Raw genomic sequence first — 22,486 nt, forward strand, 5'->3', positions numbered from 1 at the left:
AGTAATCTTTCCGAGTATTTTTAGTTAATTATCTTCAATTTACTCACAATCACTTCTGCTTTTTTAGAATCTGTACAGCTGTGGCTCCTTAAAAATTATTGATTATTGGACCTATGTTCATACGACATTTTTAGCTAAAAAATTACCTATAGAAATCATCCATGTAAACCGTGTCTTCCACTCTTGCCTCTTCCTTCCTGCACGTATCTCTTAGAAGTCTATTGTCCTTCAATCTCTAAATATGGCCATACCAATATGGATATAATTAATTTTAGAATTTTGATAATCCATCCATCTCCTAATTTTCTCATTTCTATCTTATCCAATTTGAACTTTTTAAATAATTTTCCATTATTTTTGTTTGTTTGTGTAATAGCTGAATACTTACAAATTCCTTCCAGTCGTTTCACACTGCGTGACGTGGCGACATAATATACTCTTAAAACAGAGAAAATACAAAACATAACAGCTGTTGGTAATAGCATCCAGACATTCACAATTGCTACGACTGTAACTACAGCAAGCAATGACAAAGCTATCTGCAAAAAACAAAACAAATATATTCAATTAAAGATTACGATGATTACATGTTAATGTAAATATTTAAGGTGAGTAAAAATAACATTACAATTTTTACTATCTGATATACGACACTTATATATTATGTTTAACTTGGAGCCTAAGTTCTAATTTGTAGGAAGAATGAATATATTTGAAATTCACATAATTATTACTCATAATGTTCTTACTGTATAACAATCCAGCATTGTCATAGGAAGAATATCATCAATTGATCCCATATCCTTCGAGAAGCGATTCAATATTTGACCTGGGAAAAAATGCATATAAATCATGAACTAAACTATACAGTTATTTATTTATACAGAAACAACATGAAGGGTACACGGGAAAAACGAACAATGTCACATTTCCATTAAGGGTGAGATAATGATCTATTTCAGTATATTACTGCAAAATTTATTGGTGTTTCTACTTGAAATGAAGAAAATGATGAGTGTATCCGTGGTTTTAAATTCTCCTTTACCACTTTTGGTAAAAATAACACTGAAGTTTGTAGTAATACAGTGAATTAGATAACGACATCACCCTTAACAGCATGAAGGGTACACGGGAAAAAGAACAATGTCATATTTCCATCTATTTCAGTAAGTTATATTACTGCAAAATTTATTGGTGTTTCTACTTGAAATGTAGGAAATGATGAGTGTATCCGTGGTTTTAATTCTCCTTTACCACTTTTGGTAAAAATAACACTAAAGTTAGTAGTACTACAGTGAATTAGATAACGACATCACCCTTAACAGAATGAAGGGTACACGGGAAAAAGAACAATGTCACATTTCCATCTATTTCAGTAAGTTATATTACTGCAAAATTTATTGGTGTTTCTACTTGAAATGTAGGAAATGATGAGTGTATCCGTGGTTTTAATTCTCCTTTACCACTTTTGGTAAAAATAACACTAAAGTTAGTAGTACTACAGTGAATTAGATAACGACATCACCCTTAACAGAATGAAGGGTACACGGGAAAAAGAACAATGTCACATTTCCATCTATTTCAGTAAGTTATATTACTGCAAAATTTATTGGTGTTTCTACTTGAAATGAAGGAAATGATGAGTGTATCCGTGGTCTTAATTCTTCTTTACCATTTTTGGTAAAAATAACATTGAAGTTTGTAGTAATACAGTGAATTAGATAACGACATCACCCTTAACAAAATGAAGGTTACACAGGAAAAACAAAGAATGCCACATTTCCATTAAGGGTGAGATAATGATCTATTTCAGTATATTACTGCAAAATTTATTGGTGTTTCTACTTGAAATGAAGAAAATGATGAGTGTATCCGTGGTTTTAAATTCTCCTTTACCACTTTTGGTAAAAATAACACTGAAGTTTGTAGTAATACAGTGAATTAGATAACGACATCACCCTTAACAGAATTGTGACTTTGTTCGTTTTTCCCATGCACGCACGCACACCCACAGTCCCTGGCCAAATTATTAGACACACCGTCATTTTTCGTAATTCATTCATCTCAGAAAACAAATTTTAATAATATTCGTCTACCACTGTTATTGTTAAGGAACACTTGTAGTAGCTGTTATGCACAACAATTAACTAATTTCATGCTTACAATTATATGTATATTATGTTAACAAAATAATATAATATAATATAATATAATATAATATAATATAATATAATAATGATTTATTTTAGCTGGCAGAGTTAAGGCCGTAAGGCCTTCTCTTCCACTCAACCAGCAAAAGGTGTATATACATATGCATGAACTTACAAAGAATTCAACAATTTTATTTAGATGAGAGTTACATGTATACAAGAGTCATTTACAAATTAAACAACAAAATACTATGAACTATTAATTAAACACTGAAATAAACTGTGTAGCAGAATTAAACTAAAATACATAGAATGTTAATATATTTCAAATAATATTAGATAATAGAAAGAGATTATTATGAGACAATTAAAATACAGCACAATCAGGATGATGTCTAAAGAAAAAAGTAACAATGTAGTCAGTGATATCTTAAATCAGTATGATTGGAGTGAAATGCTAATAAGGTTACCTTTTAAGCTGTTCTTAAAGGTGTTTGTTGTCATGCAGCCCCTAATAATTTGTGACAAGGAATTCCATTGACGCGAGGTGGATATTGTAAAAGATGATGAATAACAAGATGTTCTATGAAGAGGTATACTTAGCATGCCACAGATAAGTGATCTGGTATTTACATCGTGGTTAGAGTATAGATAAGAGAAACGAGACGAAAGGTAATTTGGTGTTGAAGTGTGCAGAATTCGAAAGAGTAAAGACAAAGTGTGTAAAGTTCTACGTTCTTTACGTCGGAGCCACGAGAGACTTGCGAAGGACGTCATAAAATAAAGGTGCGTTTAATAATTTGGCCAGGGACTGTATGTATATATATATATATATATATATATATATTTGCAGTTGTACACTTTATGTACAGAAATAACAGAAATTCTTACACTGTCTATTATCTTATTAAATAACAAAGGCACGGATAATTATGTACTTACCGTAATTTTTTTATTGGTAAAATTTATGCACATGTATGTTTAGAGGCAAATTGAGTACCGGTAACTGTGATCACTACAGACTTCTTTGTAAATATTTTGGCACTTATAGGGTTATTCAAAACTCACACAGAATTTGAAAGTTCTCTAATTTTGTTAAGAAGTTAGTTATAGGAAAATAATAATATGATTTCAGTCATAAAAGAATGGTGTTTACATTCACAGAAACTATGCTGTTATGGTGGTCCTGTGACTAGAGTGCTGGACTAATAATCCTGTGGACATGGGTTTGTTCCCTGATGTACCCCCAATTTAGGTATTGCTAGAAGTAAGACTTCTAATGGCCCATTATTGTCTGAAGAAACATCTGCACACAATGGAAATCCTCAAAGAAAATCCACTCTGCAGACTTTATGGAAAAGAGAATAAAACAGCCTCTCATGTAATCTTCAAATGTGAAGCATTAGTCAGAAGGAGATATGAACTCCTGGGAATTATTAACCCTGAAAAGAATCTTCCTGAAAAGAATCTGGTGAACAGGCTCTTGAACCTAATTCGAGGTAAAAATCTGTTCAACTAAAACCAATGATAATAATAAAACAGACCTTCAAGGTTTCAATGTTGGGGAATTATCACTCGATCCTATTTTTAAACATACCGGGTACCTAATCTAATCTAAGCTCGCTAAAAAGTATGCAAGGCAACACATGAAAGCCAAAGCAACAAGAACGCCTTAATTTCGAAAATGTTAAAATGTATGATGTGGAATATGTAGGTAATATGCATATGTATAAAATATTATTTAGAATATGTTCTGAAAATTACCGTACCAAATTTAATACACATCCACCTATGTCTGGATGAAATACAAATCAATCATATTTTTCTTCCATACGACATTTAATTTTACGTAATTTATGATACCAGCCCTCTTTATTTAAAAGTGATAAGAGTAATGTTTCATCATTATTAAAATCTTATTCTTCATTTTAAACATATTACGTTTCATTATTTAAGCACATAAACTTTCGAGCTGTAGTTATAAACATACCTAGGCCTATTACAATAACATTAATATTACTAATTTTATTCTTAATTTTAAACATATTACGTTTCATTATTTAAGCACATAAATATTCGAGCCCTAGTTATATATATATATATATATATATATATATATATATATATATATATATATATATATTAGAATAAAATTAATATTAGTAATTTTATTTTTAATTTCAAACATTATTACGATTTATTATTTAAGTACATAAATATCCGGGCCCTAGTTATAAACATACACATCACAATTAATTGCTTTACTAATTTTATTCTTAATTATTTTAAACATATTATGTTTCATTATTTAAGCGCATAAATATCCTAGCCCTAGTTATAACAAACATATTATAATCAATTGTTTTACTAAAATATATTTCATTAACTGTTATATGTATATGGTGTTGAATGATATGCCAGGATAATCGAAATGGGGGATAAAAAATTTAATACTGTATTTGTTTCTTGTTACAATACAATTTCATATTATATCATTAATAAGAAATCGCACCAATAATAATAATAAGATGATAAGAGCAATATTTTTACCTGACGGATTATTATTGAAGAACCACATAGTTGCCTGTGTGATGTTAGAAAACAATGAATTATGGAGATTGGTTGAAGCCTTCATGCACACAGTATAGGCACAAAGAACACTGCTCACTAATAACACTATAGCCGAAGTCAGAAATCCAGAATACACGTAAATGCAAGTTTCTGTAGTAAGAAGCCAAGGCCATTCTGTTGAATTTGTTGATACAATATTTATTGAACTGGCATTTTCATGTGTAACAGTCTGATTTATGGGAGAATCTGTTATGTTATATAGAGAACTATTGGCAAATAGTAGCATATGTAGGCGTTGTTCCTCCACATTGGACCTGAAAAATATATACTGATATGAACAAAAACAAACCTTCATTATTCCGTATAAATTTTAAAACCATAAATAATTAATTTTTTATTTGGTCATTACATAAAGCATTCCGATAGGCCTACTTGAAAAATATATTGAAAGATTCTCATGAAATCACTATCCTTTCAAAACACAAGCGCACATAAGAGATGAGACGGAAAGGGAAAGGAAGAGGGGATGGAGAGAGATGGATAGAAAGGTGACGAGGAGAAAGCGAGCAATGGTGGGGAAAGGAGGAGAAAAACAAGGAAGAGAGAGGGAAAGACAGGAAGGAAGGGAGAAAAAAGAGAGAGAGAAACGCACTAGCATATATATATACAGGATGAACCATAAATAATTCCATTAATTTTAGGGGGCTATTTTTTAGATATTTCAAATAAAAAAGTTTAATACAATTTTGCTCGTTTTTGTTTCCTTTTCAAGATAAATATTATTTTATATGAAACATTTCATAGCATGATTTGAGAAAGTCATTGATTCAATTCCCATTATGCTCAGTCAATTTAAGAGAGCAGTGTAATATGATAATAAATTAAAGAATTTCAGTTTTGTCCTTTAAATGTGCAGAAATTTGATCCAAACAAATGTAACTTTTCGTTCTGCAAAGGAATTTTACAATGCAATTCTGTCTTTCTTTTACTTTGTATAGTATTAGAATGTCGTCTATGTATCTGTACAATATTATGACGTGTGCGTGTTTATTGTTGTCATTACTTAGGATAATATGTTTGTTTGTCATATAATGCTGTTATGACATAGTACATCAATCAATCAATCAATCAATCAGAGACAAAGGGAGAAGTAATAACCTAAGCAGTAACTCTTGCGGTGCCTGTCACGCAGGTGGCCCAGGTTCGAGTCCTAGTCAGAACTGGGATTTTTCATTGAAAAATCCATAGTGACACTTGTGGTGGACAAGGTTCCAGTTGGAGTTTTTCTCGGAATTCTCCAGTTTTTCCCCATATTAGGCATCTACATCAATCAATCATCGTTCCATAGCATTCCCCAATTGCTGCCTGGTGACACACGGAGGAGGCTGACCTGATCGAAACCTGGCAGAATTTGGAAAATATAGACACACCAACAACTGCCATCTCACCAGAGGCAGAAAAAGGGAGAATCATTGCAAAGCTGTGCTTATCATCAAGACCAAGTCTCCTTTGCTGGTAGAAGTAAATGTGATACTTAGTGAATTCTAGTGATGAGAGAGAGACTGGAATTGAGCATGATTGCTACCCTCCTCCTGATGACTGAATGCACCTGTCACTTATAACATCATCCTTTATGCTGGACAATGTTGCCAACAGTTGTTCGTGTAATCCCGCTAGATGGCTTTCGAAAACCCGCGATTTTTTAACAAATATCTCTAAATTTTAATGTATACTTATTATTCAACAACAACAACAATAATAATAATAATAACGGTCAAGATAGAACATCCACCCGCCAATGTAACCAATATTGCACACTATTATCATTGCCAATGTGGTGCTATAAAGCAATTTTGAACACTTTTATCACAGACACAACATATTTAGATTCTTATTGCACGATATATGTTACCGTTAAAACCCAAAATTCGACAAAACCAGTTACAACTAGTAAAAACTAGTTTTAAAATATAGATAGATAGACAGACAGACAGACAGACAGACAGACAGACAGACAGACAGACAGACAGACAGACAGACAGACAGACAGATAGATAGATAGATAGATAGATAGATAGATAGATAGATAGATAGATAGATAGATAGATAGATAGAGAATTTTCGTAAGATCTAGAATCAATGACAGGTCAGGTTGGGTTTGTTTAGGTTTTTTTAGGCTTTTACCAAACAAACCAAACCTAACCTGACATTGATTCTAGATCATACGAAAACTCACTTTCTATCTATCTTTATTTGCTTAAACTAGTTTTTACTAGTTGAAACTGGTTTTGACGGATTTCGGGTTTTAACGGTAACATATACATATAATATGGAATTATCACTATATTAACACATCATCATTTCACAAAACACACATTGAAAAATTTAATGTAATTATGAAAGCCGCTTATAATGCTAATATGAATTTCATTTCAGAAACATAGCACAAGAAAATGGTTACAACCCAAACATAATAGACAACATCATAAGGAAGACAAAACAAAAACTCAACAAACACAAAAACACACAAAACACAACACAAACACAAGAAATACATCACACTAACATACGAAAACAAAAACACACACAAGATAGCATCCTCATTCAGAAAACAGAAATACAACATCGCATACAGAACAGAAAACACACTACAAAGATATCTCAACACACAAACAACACAAACAAATAAATACAACCACACAGGCGTATACAAACTCACATTCAATAGTTGCGACAGTTTCTACATTGGACAGACAGGCAGATCATTCCAAACTCGATACAAAGAACATATTAAAGCAATAACCAGAGGACACAATACATCTACATATGCCGAACACATAACTAATGCTAACCACACATACAATAACATAAATACAGACATGGAAATCCTACACATCAACCCAAAAACCAAAAACTCAACACACTAGAACAATATGAAATATACAGACACACTAAAACACACCCTAATCAAATTCTCAACACACAGATAAATTTCAGAACACACACATTATTTTACACAACTCTTCATCATATGAACGCACCCACACAACAAGCAGCGAAGTTAAGATGGCGCTGAGACACAGAAGGCTCTGAGGATGGTGTCAAGTAGCACCGAAACAGCTGTAAGCAGCACATGCTTACATAATTAACATGAGTAAGATCGCCATTTAATCAATAATTTATTTTTATTACATAATGCTAAAAGGAACAATATAGATGTTACATCATGTCACCAAAATGTTTGGATCAGTTATCTACACAACATTATGCTTAAAATAGGAAATTTTTCTTATAACGTTAATAGTAATGATACATACCAATAGGACATCCAGTAGTCTCCTCCACTGAGTGCTAGTTGTGCCAATATACACAAAATCAATACAAGTAGAATAACAGCAAAATTCCCTCCAGCAGCAAAATATCCCTTGTACACTTTGGAACCCACAGAGCCACGAGTTCTCATTTCAGCTGCTATTTCAGGATCAGATTCTACAAGAGAACTCTGTCAGCAGGCAATAAAAGTCAGGTATATGAAATTAAAAGCAAACCATGAAGAATAAATTAATTTTCGTGTAGAAAATATACAAAATATCTAATGAAATTTAGTGCATAAAACACAGCAATTACTTTCTTTTCATGTTTATTTCTATTAGAGTTAATTATTTAATGATTCTGTTAAGCTATTGAAGGTATTTATAGCTGGTGAGATGATGGAGCAATGGTGGACTAAGAATGGCATGCAGGTCGTCATTGTCATCATTCTGCCTGACAGGAATTTATCGTACTGAAATGCAATAGGATGCATAAGGTATTTATATTCTGTTCGTTTTATGAGAAGTCAGTAATAAACTGTGGATTCAAGCAATAGGCCACAGAAAAATCACACTCGCAGAGAATGATTCCAGATTAACATGTAAGAATATACAGGGCATTCGAGCCAAGATGTCTCCCACTACCATGAAAACTGGTTGGCGGGTGGGAATGATGCGAGTCCTGGTGTTATGCTCTCGCTAGTTACGACAGATTTCCATGGCTCTCAAGTCAATATTCAGTGCGTCTCTATTGTGCGCGTTTGTGTTGTGATGTACAGTATAGGACAACGCATTTTTATATGCAAGACTTTCGTGAAATATATGTGGAGAACGTGTTGCTCAGATGTCGTTTCCCTGATGGTCCTGTGTCAAATAAGAAAACAATGTACAGACTCATAAAGAAATTTAACGAGACACACTCGGTTCAAAATAAGAAGCATTGAGTGAGTAAACGGGTTTAACTAGGAAACATTAGATGAAATAGGTTTGCGATTAGAACGAAGCCCCCAGAAATCTTTGTGTAGATTAGGCCAGGAAGTAGGGGTGTCAAAAAGCTCAGCTCAACACGCCATTAAATTGAAGTTAAAACCATACAAAACCAGTGTGGTGCATCACATAAGTGAAAATGAACTACAGAAAGTAATCTACATCTTTTCTTCACACCCATAAGCAGTGCTGACTAGATCAGACGCTATGGACAGTACTCTATAACATAGTCGCCAGTATGAAAGGATAATTCCAAGCCTTTGGCGTGAGACGAACTCGATAGCTCAGTGGTAGAGCGCTTGACCGGAGAACAGGAAGTTGCAGGTTCGATTCCCGCTCGAGGTTGTGTAATTTTTCTTTCATACCATGGCATGATCGTGACTATAATAGTATTTAAAAATTCATTCATACAGAAAGTGTTCGGAAATGTGCTGAAGCGATGTCAAGTATGCCTGAATCAGTGGCGGCTCTGGACGAATTAAACAGGTGACTCACCAAAATCCCCATTCCGTAGAAACAAATATTATTATTATTATTATTATTATTATTATTATTACTATTAGCCTACTGATAATGTATGAGTACAGAATGGCAACGATGTAAGCAGTGAAAGAATGATGTTAAGCAATGGTTGAGCTGTGAGAGGGAGGGAACCAGGTGAGAAATACACACTTACATAACAGATACTATTCACTATAAAAAGATTGAAAGAAAAATTGCTACTGATTTTACTTCAGCTACTTGGTAATTGACTCACCTTTTTCCTAGCTCTCTTAATCAGACACAATTTCGTAAATGTTCTAGAGAAGCTTCATGTTTTCGGAATGCTCGGCTAATATTGTTTAAGTCCACCACACCATTGTTGTTCCATCTGCCCTTTACAACGTCGACAAGTAAACACGATCAACAGAACAATTTCTGGTAATAGCTACTACTGAACAACCATTTATATTCTTCATACCAACGAGATTTAAATTTCCTAGTATAATGTTTTGAACATGCCCCACCACAAAGTTTTTCTAAAAACAACACTGGTGTTGGTCTACCAACATTTAACACGTCGCATTTGTCGTCATCTTTCCACAAAGAAAAGGGTGTCTGGAGTATGGAACACACCAAGTCGTTAGTTGGATTCATTATTCATCACCATCATAATCCTTGCAGGTAATTAAGCCTAGTGGCCTGTTACGGTCTCTATCCATCTTTTCAGGGGGCGTCCCAAAGTTCGTCTTCCATGTGGTATATAGTAGAGAATTTGTCTTGGGAGTCTGGAACGGTCCATCCTATTGACATGGTTAAGCCATTTTTGTCTACAGTGGTTGAGATGTTCATAAATAGGTGTAATTTTCAATTCTTTTGTAATTAGTTCATTCCTTTTGTGGTCAAGCAAGCTGTAGCCGGCAGTCCTCCTTAGGAATCTCATTTCCGCAGTTGTTAGGCGTTGAGCATCTGAGTTTCAGACAGTCCAGGCCTCACTACCATACATGAGGACAGGTCATGATAGAACTTTATATGCTTTTAACATGGTATGTTTTTGGGTTTTCGTGGTTGTGAAAACCTGGTTGATGGTTCTTAAGGCTCCATTAGAATATTGAATATTTTCAGATATATCAGTAACAGGTAAATATGTCAAATTATAACCTAAATATTTAAATGAGTTCACGTATGAGTTCCAATGCAAATTTTACTCCTAACTGGCTGTTTACCTTGGAACGCCATAATTTTTGTTTTGTTTGGGGAAATTTTCATATTGAAATTTTGTGCTATTATATTCAGGTGATATATTGAGTATTGCAGCTCGTCTTCATTTGTAGCAAAAAGAACCTGAACGTCTGCATATAATAATATATCTAGAGTACAATTTCGGAAGAGCAGGATGTTTCCATGAATTGTTAGTCACCAATGTCTGATGATGGAGTTGATGTATATATTGAATAAAAGTGGTGAGAGAGGGCATCCTTGACGAACTCCACAGTTTATCAGTCTCCATTCGGTATGTTCTGATCCGATAGTAATTTTGATAATATTGTGGTTATATAATTCGTAAATTGTTCTTATAATTGGGTTTGGAACTGAATCACCTGCCAAAATTTGAAAGAGCTTACTTCTGTCAACACGGTCGAAAGCTTTTTCGAAATCAGTAAAAGCCAAGTGAGTTTCTTTATTAAATTCCCTATGTTTTCCGATCAAAATCTTCTAAGTAAAATATCCATCTGCGCAAGATCTGCCTTTTCGAAAACAGTTTTGTTCTTCACCAATGAGAGTGTTGTAGTGAGCTTCCAACTTAAGAGCTATTATTCTTAAGAAAATTTTGTATCCACTATTTAGGAGACTGATTCCTCTGTAGTTTGTGCAATCTTTGATTTGCCTTTCTTGAAGATTGGGATCATGATAGCTTTTTGCCATTATGTTGGTGGAGCCTCTCCTTCAAGTATTCTGTTCAAAAAATTAAGAAATTTTATTTTGAGAGATCTGTCAGCATATTTGAAAAGTTCTATATAGGGAGTCCATCCTCACCTGGAGTTTTGTTATTTTTACAAGCTTTAAGGGCTATATTCAATTCATCTTCAGATATATAGCAAGGATCATTGTTGTTTGATATTGGAGTTGGTAAAGTATCGTCGGGGAGTGACCACAATTCTGAAAATATAGCAGCCAAATCTGTTTATCAATAATATTAATCATCGCATTATCCTTTAAATCTTTGTTCAAATGTTTAAAAATTTTGTAGGTTTTTGAAATGGGTTGTTATAACTCTTTCTAAGTTGGAGACAAATCTAGCCCAGTTTTCTCTGTGTCTCTTTCTAGTTTCACGTTTTGCAATGGCTTTCTTTCTATTATATTATATCTTTGCTTCGAGAGTTTCTAATGCGATATATTTCTGGAAGGCTTCTCTTTTATCTTGTATTGCTTTGGCTATTTCCTCATCCCAGATTCATTATTAATCTCTTAAATAATAATAGCCATAAAAATAAACTTCACATAACACAACAATAATCACTAATCACTTAAGAAAATCAGATTATAACACACAATGCAGAGTGCAGACCGTTAAAAATATTTCAACTCACGTTAGGCACTACGCTACTATTTCTACCAACATAATAATATAATAATAATAAATTTAGCCCGTACACATCCTGTAAGGGCAAGGGCCTCCTGTTGTCACAGGGAATTGCTCATAAGTAGACTCCTAAGGTGAGCGAGTCCTTGGGAGCTTGGTCATATTACTGATATTTCTTCGTTTCACTGTTCCTGACTTCCCTCTTCGATCATTTCTACCATACTCATCTCCCACATTTCCTCATATCACTTCACACGAATTACACTCACTGTCGTTGACTTTCTGTCCTATCTGGTGCTTGTTGATTCATGTTTGGTGCCAGCTGCCTCCATACTTCTCTGTCTCGTGCCACTCTCGACCATTGACTTCCCGCTCTGGTTCTGAAGTAGTCCGCCCATCTGGTTTTTTGTCGTCCCACGTGCCGTCGTCCTTCTCTCGGGTCCCACATTATGATGCAATTCGTCCATTTCTGGTGATCCATATGTGCTACGTGGCCGCCCCATTTCCATTTTAGGTTTTCTGCCCTTTCTACCACATCGCGCATTTTTGTCCTTCTTCTTATTTCCTCGTTTCTGAGTCTGTCTCTTAGTGAAACATTTAGGATATTCCTTTCCATTCTCCTTTGACAAACCTGTAGCTGTTTTTTCTGCTTTTCTGTCAAGCACCACGTTTGACAGTCATAGAGTAATGTCGGCATGACACATTTGTCTAGGATTTCAGCTTTCGTACTTGCTTTTTGCCGTTTGTCCATAAGTAGGAATTTGAGCGACCAAACTCTAATTTCACTTCAGATAGACCAAACAAATGTGAAGAAATTCCTACACTGAGTTGAGAACACTGCCTATTTGAATTCCTGGGTGCTACTATGTCTACCAACATATTTCACTTCAAATAGACCAAACAAATGTGAAGAAATTCCTGCATTGTGTTGAGAATACTGCCTTAGACGGAAATGTTCCCTCCCACTAAACGCATCCTTTGGCATGGATCCCCCACCACAAAACGCATAGTTGCCATGGCAACCAGATAACCTTTCTCACCCCTCCGCTATCCGACATACCACAGCTTTGTATGTTCGGTTTCACCTGCTGAAATTGGATCAACTGGGGCTGATGAAGTAAGCAGCAAGTTTCTTAACTGACCGGAGGGCCACAAAGGGAGCGGTAACCGCTCAGCAGTTTGAATGTCTTTATAATTTGCAGAATCTTTATAAACGAAGAGTGAATGCTAGAAGATAAAATGTAATTAAGTAAGCTATTTAAAAAAGTAGGTGACTTGGTGATTCAAACATTTCAAGGGAGAACTGCCCCTGGCTTGAATACCAAAGGTCACAATTTCCAGGAATTACTACAACAAGGTAAGTCTTTTATATCAGTATTATGAGTTTTATTTTGCTGCAAATTATGGTGAACTGTAGGCGAGAGATAGATAACCTGTATAGCATATGGCAGCCACAGGTAGTGAGTGGACATCTTGGCTCGAATGCTCTATAGTATCTCAGTAACATATACTGTAGCAATTTATGTGAATTACAAAACTCACAATTTGAGAAGATTCTGAGTTGTAACGATTCCTACTATTCAGAGAATTCTGAGAACCACTGCGTGTCTTCTTCGAGATATTTTTATTTTCTGCTGTTTCCAACTCAAGTTGTTCCACAAAATGTAGTGCAGAACTTTGCAAATTGGTAAATGTACCCATAGCCTCTACTTCTCCCTGAAATATGAACAAATAAATAAAACAGATAATAAAGAAATGAATGAGCAAATGAATGAAGAGGACGAAGAGTAAATGTATAGGTAAATTAATAAATGAGTAAGTGAATAAATATAAATAACTTTTTTTTTCCCTTTGGAGAAGAATCCGTAGGCAAGTATTGTAGCCTTAGGTTCATTGTGCAACCTCCTTTATTGGAATGATTTTGAAGTCCTTAGGATAACTCATCAAGCACGTGATTTACTGTGTGGTGCCAGCTTATCGATTCAGCCACAGCATCCAGGTCTGACGGAGTCCATGTGAACAAGAACGATCCTCCGCCTCCCTGTGATGTTCCTCTGTGGCCTCCTCAGATCGAAGGCATCTGTTCGCAATTCACGTGGATGAATCTGCTGCATTCTTAACCAGAGAGGCATGCCACCGTTGATTCCATGACTCACCAAGGCGCCATCTATCTGAGGGAGCTACACTCCCCCTGTCTACTGCAGCCTGCTGACTGAAGCCCCTACAGCTTCTCTGGGATATGTGCAGCTTCCGCAGACAGATGCCACCTGTACGCGATTTCTGGAACCATGTCCGCTATGTCCTCCTGGTCAACCTTCAACTATTGAAGATGACTGATGAAATTATGCTAATGAAGGCGAAATGAGTCCGAGGTACAATCTGAAAGTTACCCAGCAATTCTGCTTTAAGTGGTTGAGGGAAAACCTAGGAAAAACACCAACCAGGTAACTTGCCCCAACCAGGATTTGAACCCAGGCCCGATCGTTTCACGGTCAGGAAGACTAACCGTTGCTCCATAGTGGTGGACGAATAAATAACTTAATTAGTAATTAAATGAAAGAGTGAACAGATATATGGAATAAATAAATTATTACATAAAATATTTATATAAAAATTAATGTCGAATAAAAAAAAATCTTTACTTAATTGATGAACTAGTGGACTTACTCGTGTTAAATATGTAATATTTGTCAGGCTTACAGCTGTTTCAGTGCTTCACGCACCATCATCAGAGCCTACTAGATCGCGGTGTCATCTCGAACTTCTCTGCCTGTTAGGAGGGCATGTTTTATTGTTGGAAGGTGTTGGAGTGTGGAGTCGAATAGTGTGTGTGTACTGAAATTGATCTGTGTGTTGAGGATTTGATCGGGTTGTGTTTTAGTGTGTTTGTATATTTCGTATTGTTCTAGTGTGTTGAGTTTTTGGTTCTTGGGTTGTGTGTGTAGAATTTCCATGTCCGTATTTATGTTATTGTATGTATGGTTAGTATTGGTTATGTGATCAGCGTATGTAGATGTATTGTGTCCTTTGGTTATAGCTTTAATATGTTCTTTGTAGCATGTTTGGAATGATCTGCCTGTCTGTCCTATGTAGAACTTGTCGCAACTATTACATTTAAGTTTGTATACACCTGTGTGGTCGTATTTATTTGTTTGTGTTTTTTGTGTGTTGAGATGTCTTTGTAATGTGTTTTCTGTTCTGTGTTATGTTGTATTTCTGTTTTCTGAATGAAGATGCGATCTTATTTGTGCTTTTGTTTTCATATGTTAGTGTGATGTATTTCTTGTGTTCTTGTATTTGTGTTGTGTTTTGTGTATTTTTGTGTTTGTTAAGTTTTTGTTTTGTCTTCCTTATGATGTTGTCTATTATGTTTGGATTGTATCCGTTTTCTTGTGCTATGTATTTGATTGTGTTCACTTCTTCATTGTAGTGTTCTTGGTTCATGGGTATGTTGAGTAATCTGTGTACCATTGTCCTGAATGCAGCATGTTTGTGTTGTATGGGGTGGTTAGATGTGTTGTGTATGTGTGTGGTGGTGGTGGTTGGTTTTCTGTATATTTTGAAGGTGTGTTTGTTGTCGATTTTTGTTATGGTGATGTCTAGGAAATTTATGGAGTTGTTGTTTTCAAGTTCTAGTGTGTATTGAAGTTTTGGGTGTAATTTGTTTATGTATTGGTCAGATCAATTTCAGTACACACACACTATTCGACTCCACACTCCAACACCTTCCAACAATAAAACAATGCCCTCCTAACAGGCAGAGAAGTTCGAGATGACGCTGCGATCTAGTAGACTCTGATGATGGTGCGTGAAGCACTGAAACAGCTGTAAGCCTGACAAATATTACATATTTAACACGAGTAAGTCCACTAGTTCATCAATTAATTATATTCAAGTGTTAAAAGTGGTGTACGCAAGATTCAAAATGAATCTTTACTTATTTAATTAAGAAGTTTCAAAAGCATTTAAACCATAAATTCTCCTTCTACACAAGGACATAATAAGACTGTTGTGGTATAAAATAAGTTACCACTATTAGGTGAATGGCTAACATGTTGGTTTTCCATCCTGGTAACCCAGGTTTAAATCCCGGCAGGTTCAAGTGGAGTTTGTGGTGGACATAGACAGTTCTTAGTGGAAGGTTTTGGGGGTACTCTCATTTCCCTTACTGGCATTCCACCAATGCTCTATTAAACATCATAATCATACGGTGCTATGAAGTTCGCCTCCTATGGCACAGAAGACAATGCCTATTGTAGCAAAAAGAGCTACAGCTTCAGTGCATCACTTATAGATGAAAACGCCTGAGTGAATGACATGAAGTCAAGTACCCACCACTGAATTAAAGAAATAAGTTGTATTATCACAACAAACTCACATTTCTCAGGACAACTATGTTGTCACATGTTTGAAGATATTGTAGCTGATGAGTGACCAACACTCGAGTTTTGTTCTGCAGGTAACCACATATACAATCATCAAATAAATGACGGCCTACATGCGCATCTACTGCAGATAATGGATCATCCAAAAGGTACACATCTGCGTCTTTATAAACAGCTCTGGATGAAACAAAAGGAAATAAACATTTTAGTTCAGTAACAAATTCTCGATTTATAAAACATTACTACAACTTCATGTCCGAATTCTAGGGTAATATGTACTGTACTCTAGCAAAAGCACTAATCTCAGATCAAAAATCGATCACTTTTGTTAGTTTTGGATTTCATTATAGCATTATTTGTACTGTCTTTTAACAAAAATTCTACAATCAAGAAATGTTGTTTTTAATGCATCCAAATATGGTCAATGACGACTTTTTCTGCAATACTGCTAGCCTGGCAAGACTGAATTCCATTTCTGAAATGAAGGCTCTGTAAACAGAATTCATTAACCACAATAACATATATAGGAATGATATGTTAACATGACTATCAGAATTGAATTTTATGTGGGTGAGAAGTGGCTGGTAAGTTATGTCAGTAAGTGGATTTTTCTATGCAATATAAATATACTACAGGGTACTGGTACCAAACTTTACTTCAATTCTGAATGAAGCCAAGCTCAGAATTTTTATCACCTATAATATTTTCTCACAATAACAAAGAAGAATATTTGGAATACACAACATACCGGTACTTTTAATATTGATTTTTACAAATATCTCACCTAGCAAGGTTGATTCTTGCTCTCTGTCCACCACTAAGTGTGACACCTCGTTCACCAACAATGGTACGATCTCTGTGTGGCAGCTGCTGGAAGTCCTGTTCAAGTGCACAAGCTTTCACAACTTGTTTGTACCGTTCCATGTTCATAGGTTCTCCAAACAGAATATTCTGTCTTACAGAGCCTGTAAATAGCCACGGCTCTTGTGACGCATAAGATATAGAGCCTTTAACCAAAATGGACCCTTTACTGACTGGAAGTTCCTTTAGAATAGCATGAAGAAGGGATGTCTAAAAAAAAAAGGAAATAAAATCATACAGAAAAAAAGTGGAAATATTTAAGGTCCTCTGCTAGATTTTTACAAATGGCAAGAGAATATAGAAAATAAAGAAATTCGAGAGAAATTAAATACTGAATTTTGGGCCTTATTTATGAGAAGCAGTAACCTAACTTAACCCTTCCGCGATATTGCCATGTAAAACAACATTGTGATACCAGTAGTTTATGATATTTTGAACTCTATAATGATTTTTATAAGTATAGACAATAATAATTATAAATAAAAAGAGTGACTATTCCTCCATCTTTATTAGCAATTAAGCTACCTATAATTTTATATAAAGCTGAACTGACATTACTTATGAAAAAACAGGATCAATATAAAATATCCAATTTTCATAACTGGAATGCTCTAAACCTATTAGACATTTTCATCCAGTTCATTTGGACAGTGCTGACTTGAAGTATTGATGTGTCAGAAACCAAATTAAAGATGACTACAGAATACTGAGCCGTGTTTACTTTCACGTAAGTGTTCAGGCTGAAGTTGATATAGAGGTAGTGGGCCTACTCATTGGTGCTAGAGGAACAATTCCAGGCGTCCTAGCGGAATTTTGGAAATCTCTCTTCCTGCCAATATCTATTTTAAAAGAAATAACTATTGCCACTATCAGGGGTTCCCTACAAATATATAAAAACCATTGCTATTATCTACACTTATTATTTAACTTATCAGGATTTCCAATGTTGTAAATTTGAAGTTACTTGAACTTAATATTGTATTTAATGCATTATCTTAATTTATTATTATTTATTTATTTAATGCAGAGCTGTAGAGTTTATCTTTAGCCCTGATAATGGCAACATACAATATTCATAGTTTAGTGTGAAACAAGTAAACAAATATACAAATAAACAAACAAACAGTGAGCAGAGTACATAAATAGTTCATCTTAGCAAGAATGATGAAATATATATAACATGAAAGGAAGAGTAACAAATTTTATATTTGGAGGGCCATCATCTTCTCTCTTGCTTCCCAATACTTCTCTACCAGTGTTGTGGAGGACAGATTGGGACAATCCATTAGATGGTCTGCGTCCATTACGATGTTCTGGTTGCAGAGTGGGCAGTTAAGGTTCTGGAGTAAACCAAAGCGGCATAGATGTTTACCCAAGCAATCATGTCCAGTTGCTAATCGGAATTCGGCAACTGCTTCTCTCCTTGGCCAATCTGGTATCGAAGTTGCATTGTCTTTCCATTCAGAGGTGCTTATGTTATCTTGCAGAGATTTTGTATAAGTTTCCTTTACCTTCTGTCGTATGATGGTTGATACTTTTTTTTTTTTGCAAGAGAATCAGCTATTTCATTCCCGGGGATACCACAATGGGATGGTATCCACTGCAGAACCACTTTTTTGTTTTGCTCAGTAAGGTTCCTAATTACTTTCAGGAGAAGGTGGAGGGTTAGAGTTGTTGGTGATGGTGGATATTGCAGCTTGGGAGTCACACAGAATTACAGAATTTGAAAATGTTGATAACCGAGGCAATAATTGTTTGAGAGCAGTTTTTATGGTTCTCACTTCTCCATCAAAGGCAATGTGGTCTCTACTCAGAGATAGATATGTTGAGAAGAGCCTACTTTATTATTATCTGGTGTGCTTTGTCTACGGGCAACCTAGAAATATGAGGAAGCAATAAAATAAATAAATGAAAAGTAAATTATATTCCAGTCATGTTAAACTTTAACAGATGTAATAAGCTGGCAGAAGACTCAATGTACTATTACCACTAAACATGTGTTACAATAGATAGGGCCTATGTCTTCCATCTCCATGAGTTTTACTTTTGTTTCTTTGCATTTATGCCTGTGTATGCAGTGATGCTATTTCGGACAGTGGGATCATGTGACTGGTAGCATTCGGAATTATTCATGCATTAGTATCAATTGTCGGTTAGTGCGTGCAGAATGATACAAGTAAATGTTAGTCTTAATTTCCACTTGTTTTAGTATGGTGCAGTATCTACATGACGGCGGATCTGCCAACAATGTTGTTTTAATAAATGGACATAATTATAATGAAGTAGATTCTTTCAAGTATTTAGGAGCATTGATTACTCAAGAAAATACTGCAGATGCGGACATGAGGCATAAAATTGCAGCAGGAAACAGATGATTGAGCGCCCTTAATAAAACATTGAGTGCGAGATGTATAAGTAAAAAAGCAAAACTTACATTATACAAAACAGTAATAAGACCAATTGTGCTTTATGGCAGTGAAGCTTGGATGCTGTCTAAGAAAATGGAACAGCAACTAATGACATGGGAGAGGAAAATTTTAAGGAAAATTTATGGTCCAAAATATGAAAATGGTCACTGGAGAATCAGATATAATACAGAATTGAAAGCTCAATATAGATCTCCAGATATTGTAGTTGAAATTAAAACCTGTAGATTGGAATAGTTGGGACATGTAATCAGGATGGATGATAGCAGAATACCCAAAAAGATTTTAAATTCAAAGCCTGAAGGTAGACGCAATATTGGCAGACAGAAACTAAGATGGCTGGATGGAGTAGAGGATGGTCTAAGGACTTCAGGAGTGAGAAGATGGAGGCAGAAGGCTGTGGTTAGGCAGGAGTGGAACAAAATCCTAAGGGAGGCCAAGGCTAGACTACAAGGGCTGTAGTGCCGAAGAAGAAAAAGAAGAAGAAGTATCTGCATGACAGTTTTGCAAGTAAAAAGCACACACATAATAAAACAGTATCATACCTTTCCTGATCCAACAGGTCCAATGACTGCTACCAGCGTTCTTGATTTCACATGTAGGTTCACATTGGAGAGTGTGTTTTCAGGTAAGTCTTCAGTCCATTTAGCCATTACATTAACAACATCAATGACTTTCATAATCTTAGTATCTTTTGTAGCTTTCTCAACTGATCTGTCATCCCTTAGGTTGTCAACTTTGGTACTTTCTCCAGATGTGGAAGAATTCAAAGAGCCTTCAATTTTTTTGTGTACAGATGTACTTCCAAATGTTCTCCCAAGAGTAGCTTCATTTGCAACTTCTTCTCTCAACAGAAAAGTCTAAAAGTTAACAAAGAAATAAATACATATTGTGTGCACACTAGCCAGTAGATTTTAACGTTATAAATTATTTTGTGAACCAATCCCCACTATACCGGAAGTTCCAGGAGGGATTACAACATTTCAGGATAATGTAGTTTAGGTTAAAATACATCGATTTAACCCTATACAGTATATCTATATCAGAATTCTAATGGTTGGGGAGAAAATACTTTGGTACCAGGTATTTTCTCATCAAAATAATTAGTTAACTAGTTTCCAATGATTGAATCTTGACTTAACGTCATCTTCCTTTTTCATCAAAATATGTTTCTGCCACAGCACATAGAAAACTGAAGGATAGATTTGATCATTGCCAGAGAATTCAAAATACTCGAAAATTTCACAAATTTCAAACTGTTGTTGAAAAGACTATCAGATGTTACCAGACAGCAAAATCAGAAGAATATGAAGATCATTCTATCAGCAAGATTGCACCTCTGAGTTTATAGCCATGTGACAGTGGTGGATCACGGAAATTCAGAACATCAGTTTAGAAAACAGGGTTGTTTATGTGTTGTTCTATTACCCAGCAGGTTCAAGAACCTCCCTTAAAAAGTCAGCTGCTGACAGAAAATACCTGCTTTGGAACTTACAACAACAGAAGAGCTTTCTATCAGCAAGATAACTGCATAATCAACGAATAACTTACAAAGTTGTTGATACTGAACTTTATACACAAAATATCTAATTAGTAAGCGTAATAACTGTATTTATATGATGATTTGTTAAACATGGTAATATTTAATTGTACAAATATTATTATAATATAAATCTATTTTCACTAATGTCTCTCTATTGTAACTTAGGCCCCGGTAGAATATCAAAATCCAATTTTTTTTTACAGTTATTGCTCACAGAGTACTCTTCGTATTAAAAATTTGAAATTTTTATTAGATCCCTCACCAGAGACATTAGGGCTCAAATTAAGAGAAAATTGAAAAGCGAGCATTTTTAAACTGCTCTAACTAAAAAAAAGGAATGAGTAAGAGAACTCAAATATTTATTGCTGAAGGTTTGAGTGTATAGCTGTCCTCTAACAAAATGATAGCCATGGTATTTCATTTCTTCCCACTGCATAAAAAAGTGTTGAAAATAATAGTGTTTTCCCACCATTCTATTATTTTTCTGAGCTGAGCTATCGCATTTATTGCAACTGTCTCCAAAGCCAAAAATGTCGAACACCATAATACAAAAATGGCAGCCATTTTCATATGAAGGTAAATAAAAATAAACTAAAACCAATTTCTGTCTACTTACAAATAGGGATCATCACTATTAAATAAATAAACATTTTTAAAAATGGTCAAGTTACCACTGTTGGACCACTCCATTTGGACTGACCCACAATAATAAAATTAATCTATCAGCAGTTTTACTCAAAAGCAGCTTACCTAGTAGGAGCATGTCTTGATTGATTCAGAAACCTCACAGTCTACCAAATGATAATAATGATGATGATGATGATGATGATAATAATAATAATAATAATAATAATAATAATAATAATAATGATGATGATGATGATGATGATGACACATCCAACCACCCCACACAACACAAACAAGCTGCATTCCGAACAATGGTACACACAGACTACTCAACATACCAATGAACCAACAGGATTACAACGAAGAACTAAACACAATCAAATACATAGCACAAGAAAATGGATACGACCCCAACATAGTAGACAACATAATACGTAAGACAAAACAAAACCACAAAAACAGAAGAATACAACACAAACACAAGAACACAAAAAATACATCACACTAACGTACGAAAACAAAAAAACACATAAAATTGCAACCTCATTCAAGAAATTAAAT

The 22,486-nt window shown here is 34.9% G+C and overlaps 1 protein-coding gene across 3 annotated transcripts in view; it reads right to left on the minus strand.

Annotated features, from left to right (window-relative positions):
- The window catches only part of LOC138713628 (probable multidrug resistance-associated protein lethal(2)03659), a 79,786-nt gene that overhangs the window by 21,387 nt on the left and 35,913 nt on the right, over positions 1-22,486 (minus strand). For all 3 annotated transcript variants that reach the window (XM_069845873.1, XM_069845874.1, XM_069845876.1), the window contains 8 exons: positions 20,301-20,615; positions 17,253-17,539; positions 16,462-16,645; positions 13,626-13,799; positions 8,039-8,223; positions 4,701-5,035; positions 750-829; positions 389-539 (listed from right to left, as the gene is read on the minus strand). In XM_069845873.1, coding sequence (XP_069701974.1) covers positions 389-539; positions 750-829; positions 4,701-5,035; positions 8,039-8,223; positions 13,626-13,799; positions 16,462-16,645; positions 17,253-17,539; positions 20,301-20,615 — 1,711 coding nt within the window. The remainder of the gene's footprint in view (positions 1-388; positions 540-749; positions 830-4,700; positions 5,036-8,038; positions 8,224-13,625; positions 13,800-16,461; positions 16,646-17,252; positions 17,540-20,300; positions 20,616-22,486) is intronic.

Source organism: Periplaneta americana, chromosome 14 (genome assembly GCF_040183065.1).
Source record: "Periplaneta americana isolate PAMFEO1 chromosome 14, P.americana_PAMFEO1_priV1, whole genome shotgun sequence".
Classification (NCBI taxonomy): Eukaryota; Metazoa; Arthropoda; class Insecta; order Blattodea; family Blattidae; genus Periplaneta; species Periplaneta americana.